At 36.0% G+C, this 7,673-nt stretch overlaps 1 protein-coding gene across 1 annotated transcript; it reads right to left on the bottom strand.

The window, feature by feature from the left end:
• Positions 1-638: 638 nt before the first annotated feature.
• LOC106464402 (protein phosphatase 1 regulatory subunit 3C-B-like) lies at positions 639-7,312 on the bottom strand. Its single transcript, XM_022392087.1, has 3 exons — positions 7,197-7,312; positions 3,459-5,246; positions 639-2,469 (listed from the first exon to the last, which is right to left on the bottom strand). Exon 2 carries the CDS (start codon positions 5,158-5,160, stop codon positions 4,279-4,281), a length of 882 nt encoding a protein of 293 aa, XP_022247795.1. The 5' UTR covers positions 5,161-5,246; positions 7,197-7,312; the 3' UTR covers positions 639-2,469; positions 3,459-4,278.
• Positions 7,313-7,673: the final 361 nt, after the last annotated feature.

Genomic DNA, 7,673 nt, shown 5'->3' on the forward strand with positions numbered 1-7,673 from the left:
CCCTGGAGTAAGAGTATTTTAATTTTTATAGTATGGTTACGTGAAGTTATTTTTGTTAACTTAACAGAAATATGCCGCCTTCTGGATAAGAAGTTGTCACAGAATTAGGAATATTTAATTAGAAACTGACTCTGAAATTGTAGATTTTTTTTTTTTAGTATACACAGTGAACTCCGAAAAAATTGTTCACGGTACTCTCGCCATAACAGAGTTCGAAAAGCACGAGATAAACATTGCTCCACTTTAGTGACCTCTTTACGTAAACACGCATGCGCACTTCGTTATTCGTCCCGAGTGTTCCTTATCGGTTGGTGTAGGATGAATTGATTCAATTATTCTTACGCATGCTTTGGTTAGGGGACTCTTCTAACGTTGAAAGCAGATACTCAAAATTAGATGAGAGCGACTTTAAAAAAAAGTGAAAGCTTTTACAGACCCCCCCCCCCTCCCGTCACGTGATGCTTGTGCTCATTAACAGTTAAATTCATTCATTGATCATTAGAGAGAGTGAAAAAAAAATACAGATTCTTACAGAACTAGTGGAAGCGATACGCCCAAGTGATTGTATGGGAATTAGGCTTAACATCTGCACAAGTCATCCATGACAGTCTGATTAAAACTCACACGAGACTCAAAAATCACTAATGAAATATTTTAATGTACAATTTGTCCAGTTCACACTATAAAATAATGTTAACCAGCTGTGAAGGGGTTTATTACAAAATAGGGGCGGCTTTTACCACCCACTGAAATAATTCAATTGATATTTTTCACTTTCTCAATAATTCACTCGTAAGTTCATGGTCAACATACAGTTAAAAAAAAAAGAGAAACATAACAAATTAAGTAAAGAGTAAAACACAACTTGTTACTGCTGTGGACTCCCAACCAGAGTCAGGGGGGTGGGAGGGAGAAAAAAAACAACACTTCTACTCCGAACGGAACTAATTATTCTGCTATAATCAGTATAATTAAACTTCATAATATTATACGACAAGGTTTAACGACACCTGTCGTTAATAAACATTCAAAATTTGTACTGAATATTTTCAGTAATTTCAACATAGCACAACCAACGTATATATGGAAATCGTGGTTTTTTTTTTTAACACGGTATTTCTAATTGAGGGGGGGGGGTCTTACTTTAGCTTTCAAAATGAGGGTTAAAACTTCTTAATCCTTAATATGCATATTCCGGTAACACATAATTTTAATTATAGAAGAAATTAACATTTGGCACACCATTAGTTTTGTTTGTTTTCCAAATATATTATTAACGTGTAAATAACATTATCCAAACATGACTGAAAACCCATTACACTAAGAAACGAAGCAAAGAATAAAAACAAACTTTAAAATTTTGATTCGTGATGACAACAAATTGAGCAGCAGCATATATTAAATCGTTGCCATGGTAACGAAATATCGACAAAACTATGGACTCCACTTTTCGGAAAACGGCTAATTTTTCAGCGGCACAGTAACGTTAATATAACGTACTCAGCCCTCCCGTATTCCTAATCACTTACACAACCGACAAGCAATAGATTCTTACGAAACGACTTCCCACGATTACGTACTCTAGATACGTTAATAAAGTGGATCACAAAAACGCCCCATCTTAAAACAAACAGCAACTCGTACAACATAAAATATGGTTATCTCTATACTAACTACAACTCACGAAAAAAACGTACAGTTCTCAGATTCTAGGGTTACATTAGCTACAGAAATGGCCCCTTACTCAAATCACCTAGGCTACTTAAGAAACTTGTTCGATACAAAGAAATAAATTCGTAGATTTAAAATACGTCACTCAGATATTGACTTTCAATCTTTAGTAGTAGTAGTAGTAGTAGTAGTAGTATAAAAAAAAAAAAAACACCAACCCCTTTGGAAGAGAAATCCATAAAAATAAAAGCTCAGAATGTACATGTACAAAACTAGAATTGTGTAAACGCACGTGCCAGGATTTTCAAAACGAAGACCCACGAATCAAAGCAATCGAATAATAATGTTGAAGAATCTTATGAGACCCCCTCTCCATTCAGCCAGAAAACAGTTCCTTACATTTACAGGCAAATACGAATCAATTATAATCAAAATCAGTACGTTGAGGTCTTATTTATAAGAAGCATCTTACGTTTAATTTTGGGGGTAAAAATCTTCACGTAACACGCAAGAAACACGTGGTCAGTATCCAAGATATGATAAATTCGGACATGCAGGCCTCTGAAAGTTACTGACCATCTCAGATACATCTGTGACCCGCTATAACTACAAACACGTAAATAATTTGACCTTTGATAACTTTTCTCCTATTACGTCGTAATATAATATATATTCGTTCAAAGCACAGCCAATGGAGGGCGTACATGATTTGAAGACCAGCTTGACAAATCGCCACTGATGCCCTTCCATTACAGATGTTGGTCACAGAGTCACCTACAATATCCAAGATCTGGAACCCTAAGGAAAAAAAAATAAATACAAAAAAATAGTGAAGCTGTGTGAAAATACTATACGAAATAAAACTGTTTAATCATCAAATAACCGACTTGTTTATGTTTTGCATTTTTTAAAAATACAGTTTACTGCCGGTAGGGTATATACCTTTTATATATTTTTCCCCGATACCAAACAAAGGGTCAAATAAATTGCCCAAAGAAAAAAAAAAAATTGTGTGTACTCGCATACCTTCTACGTAAAAACCGCGAGAAATCCTAGCAGCAACAATTGAAATTACAAACTTTTTGCCATCTTAGTTAAAAATTTTGTGTATATGATTATTGTAATTATAGACCATGTAACTAACAAACTTAATCAAGTGGGGTATAAACATTGTCCAACCATCTATCGCAGACATTGTGAATATACAATGGAAAAAAAAAAAAAAAAAATTAATTACTTTAAATAGGCCTAAAATGAATTTGTAAAATATATTTAGTAAGTTATAAATAGGAATGTTACCTAGAAATAACATTGTTTAATTGAGAAACCAACAAAAATAATTTCATAATTTATTTAGACTGTTAGCTGGAAGTAAGAGCATTCATCTACTGAATTGAAGCATTTGTATAAGCATCGGGCAACAATGATAGAATTGTTGCCTGTACGTTACAGTGTGCATTAGACGGTTAAGGAGTTATTTATTATACAACAAATCTTTTTTTTTTCTCTAAAAAGTAGTATAGTTCGTACAGAAATGTTATTATTCAAGCACCTTCTGATAATAAGGGAGCAATTAAAAATTGACATATTCAGTTATTTCTGAACTTAATTTAATGTTGAAACCACTTCAACCTTACTTAGTAAATTATCTACCCATTCTTCCCCCCCCCCCCACAGAAGGTGTTTCAATTACTTGTAGCTTTTTCTTCTTCTGTTGCTTACGTCCAATGTGAAATAAGGCACACACACATACGTCTACACTTGATGTAAGAGTAGTCAAAACTTACCCGATCATCTTCAGGTTTTGGTGTCCACGTGGGTTGTACAAACGACATAGGTGTCCATGAACTTCAAGCCATCACATCCTTTGCGGCTATCACATTCTAAAGCAATAACCACCAACCTTAGTTCCATCACTTCACTATCTAGTTTACACCTGTGTTTCGAGGCTATTTTTTCCTCACTTCACTATCTAGTTTACACCAGGGTTTCGAGGCTGTTTTTTCCCTTACTCACCATCTAACTTACACCTGGGTTTCCAGACTGTTTTTCCCTCACTTCATCATCTAGTTTACCCCCCCCCCCCAGTTTCAAGCTCTTTTTCCCTTATTTCATCATCTAGTTTAAATCCTAGTTTCGAGGCTGTTTTCCCTTCATTTCACCATCTAGTTTATACCAGAGTTTCGAATTTGTTTTTCTCTCATTTCACTGTTCTCCCGCTTGCACACAACTTCAACAGAACTGTTACTAGAAAATCAAAATGTCCAACACTGTAACTCTAGGTAAGAATGATCCTAAAACTGTACTCAGATTAAAACAATAAATGTATCAGTTTCCTCCTACCTAAACTTAAGGTTGCCAATTCGAAAATACATTTCTAAATCTTACGATGCCCAATTACACTAATGTTAGTGCGAAGTTCCATAAATGTATTTATCATTAAAAAAATTATTAATGGTCTTCAATTACGTCATCAAATGACCTTTCCGACTTCGTGTTTAGAGTTACAAGTACGTCGTCCTTCAACTAGACTTGGAAATGGCGCCTATACTAGTAAAGCCCCCTCAGTTATGCTATACAGCGCCCCATATGGTGATTAGGACGGGATCACCAATATGGCCCTTCCGTTGGTAAGTGATTCCAGCTAGCGAAGGATGCCCAGGAACTGAAGTCTGCTGTCACAGCATCTACAAATTTTTCAAGTTTGGAGTGGTCTTCTGCCCTCTTTTTCCTAACGGTAAGAATCCTGTAATTGGCTCCTCCGTTATTATCCCAAAATTCAGAACTTTCACAACTGAAACACACACAAAACTCGATCGCTTCATATTTGTACGCTACGGAAGGAATAGACACGGAAAAAGAAAACGTATCAAAGAGTGACGTCATATCTCCAAGTCCGTTATTGACATAATTGGCGGGAAAGTCCTCGAAACTTGACCAACAGTTAAAAGTTACACGAACAAAAACGTCTTTCTTGAAACAGACGTTTTTAACTTTTATAGTGCCAGATATTTCTCGGTTCTTAATGATCACATTTTCAAGCGAAACGCGCTGCTGTTCTAGTTTGTTACGAAACTCCATGTATTCAGAAGCTGGTTGGGGGAAAGTAACCTCCCACCGATTCTCGATCTCCTCCTCCTCCTCCGTCTTTATACCTTGGGTTACTTGTGCTAAAAACTGGTCGGTCCAGCTAGGCGGACAGTCTGACGTTTCCTTCATTATCCGAACATGGGTCAAAGCAAGACCTTTGTCATCTGCGAAACAAACACGCTTCTCTCCTTTACAGGGCTTTGGATAGCGCTGTTTCTCGTGAGATACGTCATCTTCATCTCGTGCCGCAAGACAAGACCGAATAGGTGGCATCTCTGAGTATTGAGGGGCATTCCCAGAATAACTGATGACGTCACGGTAGGGATAGGTGCTGGCAGTACAGCGGTAATTGGTGAAGAAATCGTGAGGAAATATTGGCGAATTATCGGGTATGATCATCTCAAATTTAACGGACACACTCTGTGCAGGATATCGGAAAAATTGGAACGATGCTGGATTCTACTTTTTTTTTCTGCTTTCTATTTCTGGAACAAAAGAAAATTAATTATCAACCCAAGCACGGCGTGAGGTAAATTAGAAAAAAGCAGACGACCAACTACGATAAATAGCTTGTTACAAGTATCGTGTAATTTTTAATTTAAGTGGATTTAGTCTTGAAATCAAGAAAACTGTAGAAGTCTATAGAAAACTCAGTTCAAATAACAATACCTTATCACTTTTTTTTTTTGTATCAAAGTGAAAATATTTTGTTTATTATGGATTTTGCGCAAAGCTACACGAGGGCTATCTGCGTTAGCCGTCCCTAATTTAGCGGTGTAAGACTAGTGGGAAGGAAACTAGGCATCACCACCCACCGCAAACTCTTGGGCTACTCTTACGAATAGTGGGATTGATTACACATTATAAAGCCCCCACGGCTGAAAGGGTGAGCATGTTTGGTGTGACGGGGATTCGAACCCGCGACCCACAGATTGCGAGTCGAGCGCCCTAACCACCTGGCCCTTAAAATAAGACCCAAAGCCTGAGCGCTTTCGCTTACGCTCCATTTTTTCATCAATTCTGGTTGTCTCAGTGGGAAGCTGTACGAAATTTGAAAATGCAGAAAATCTATTTAGTTGACAATTACCATATCATAAAGACAATAGGAGAAAACGTCAAGCTTAAAGTTAAAAAATAAAATAAAAGTTATGACTTCGTGTGTTCAAAAGTCAAAGTTCACCTCAGTTAAAACTCGAACCCGCGACCCACAGATTGCGAGTCGAGCGCCCTAACCACCTGGACATATGAAAATAGAAAAAAAAAAATCCAAACAAACTTTTAAACGTTTATGAAGCTTAAAGCTTTTATCATAGCACAAAAATCATTATTTGAGATTTCTCCTCCAACAAAACAGATTTAAGTGCGTTATTATAAACTCGGAGAAGAAAAAACGTTATTTCTTCTAAGAACTCCTAACACTTAATGTTGTTTTTAGCTCCAAGTGTAAATAATACGTTTGTAATTTACAACCAACAGGCAAGGTTCAAAACACTAAATTTTGGACTTAGCTCCAAGCGTAAGTAATATGTTTCAAGTTGACAACTGATAATCAAGGTTCAAAACATTTGGTGTAGAGGTTAAAGAAACATCTGTGGATTGGTTTAGTATATGACAAATCACAAATTAACCAAAATCACCGTTAGGGTGCACAATTGATACACTAGACCAAATTGGTCATAGCAGCTTTGTGTAGTTTCTTGTTTCAATAATTAAAACGATTATTAGTTGTAATTATTATTGTAGAATTTTTAGCAACTCCTCTGGTGGAAGTTAATAAATACATATATTAAAAAAAATCGAGTTATTTTCTTCTCGTGTTCAATAATTAATATGAAATGTATTTGGCATCTATACCGAGTAGATCTACGAGATTCAAAATCGCGAAGTGACGAGATTTCGTGTATGTGAAGACGCAGACGACTACTCGTTCATCGATCAATAATCCAACAACGTGTCCCTAAATCCTGCACCAAGAGGCTCGCTACGTCAGCTGTTTAATTTCCAACAACGCATGCTCAATGAGCAGGCTAAATTTCGTAACTAAATCTAGAATAAAGTAATGATTGCAACATAAAAATTTATATGAAAAACAAACCAATTCACTTTTCAAAGTTTTTAGTAAATAAAATTGCAAGTGTACACTCTACACACAAAAATGTTTTATTTGTAATTATTAATAAGGTAATGGATATATATGTTAAAACTGTTCAGTTGGGTATTACTAAATATAAAAACAGACGATGAATTATTAGTAATCTTATATCATCATTTCAATCGCTAAAACACACACCAATATTTACTAAAAGTATTATATGATATTTAAGTTGGAGATGAATATAATTATCTTACTTCACGGATCATTTTTTAAAATCAATTAATGCTACCAATCACAAGCCAGAATAGCTCGTAGCTGTGAAGTAATTTTACTCTCTTACCTTTAGCTTCTGTAGATTACACTGCCAGCTTTCCTGACGTTAGCTTTCTTGTATTACAGCTCCGAAATCCCACAGCACCTTAAGCCTCGAACATAACGCAGTTTCCAAAGGACTTACTTAGCCTTTTACGCAGCAGAGTGTTCACGTGCAGGTCGTCCAAGAACCAATCAGCATCGACGTGAACTGTGTGTCCTGGAGACTGCACGTTGATGCTCGCGCTTTTTCAGCCAATCAGGTTTATCAGGAATTTGCCGGTCAATCACGAGCATGTTGGAGAAGTAGGAGCTCACGTAAAAAAACTTATGGACATGCTGTTAGATTTTTTTTCTTTCGTTTATTTCAATATTTGTTAAGGTTTAAAAAGTCTCCGCGATGTTTTCACTTCTGTGATATAAAAATTAAATATTATAGCTCTTGTACCCAAAAATTATATTACAAATAACAAGAATACTTCTCAATTTTATGCTCATTTGTAAG

The sequence above is a fragment of the Limulus polyphemus genome, unplaced genomic scaffold (assembly GCF_000517525.1).
Source record: "Limulus polyphemus unplaced genomic scaffold, Limulus_polyphemus-2.1.2 Scaffold1640, whole genome shotgun sequence".
Taxonomy (NCBI): Eukaryota; Metazoa; Arthropoda; class Merostomata; order Xiphosura; family Limulidae; genus Limulus; species Limulus polyphemus.

Excerpts from the sequence above, each read along its gene's own strand:
- LOC106464402 (XM_022392087.1), bottom strand. The coding sequence starts at position 5,160 with ATGATCATACCCGATAATTCGCCAATATTTCCTCACGATTTCTTCACC.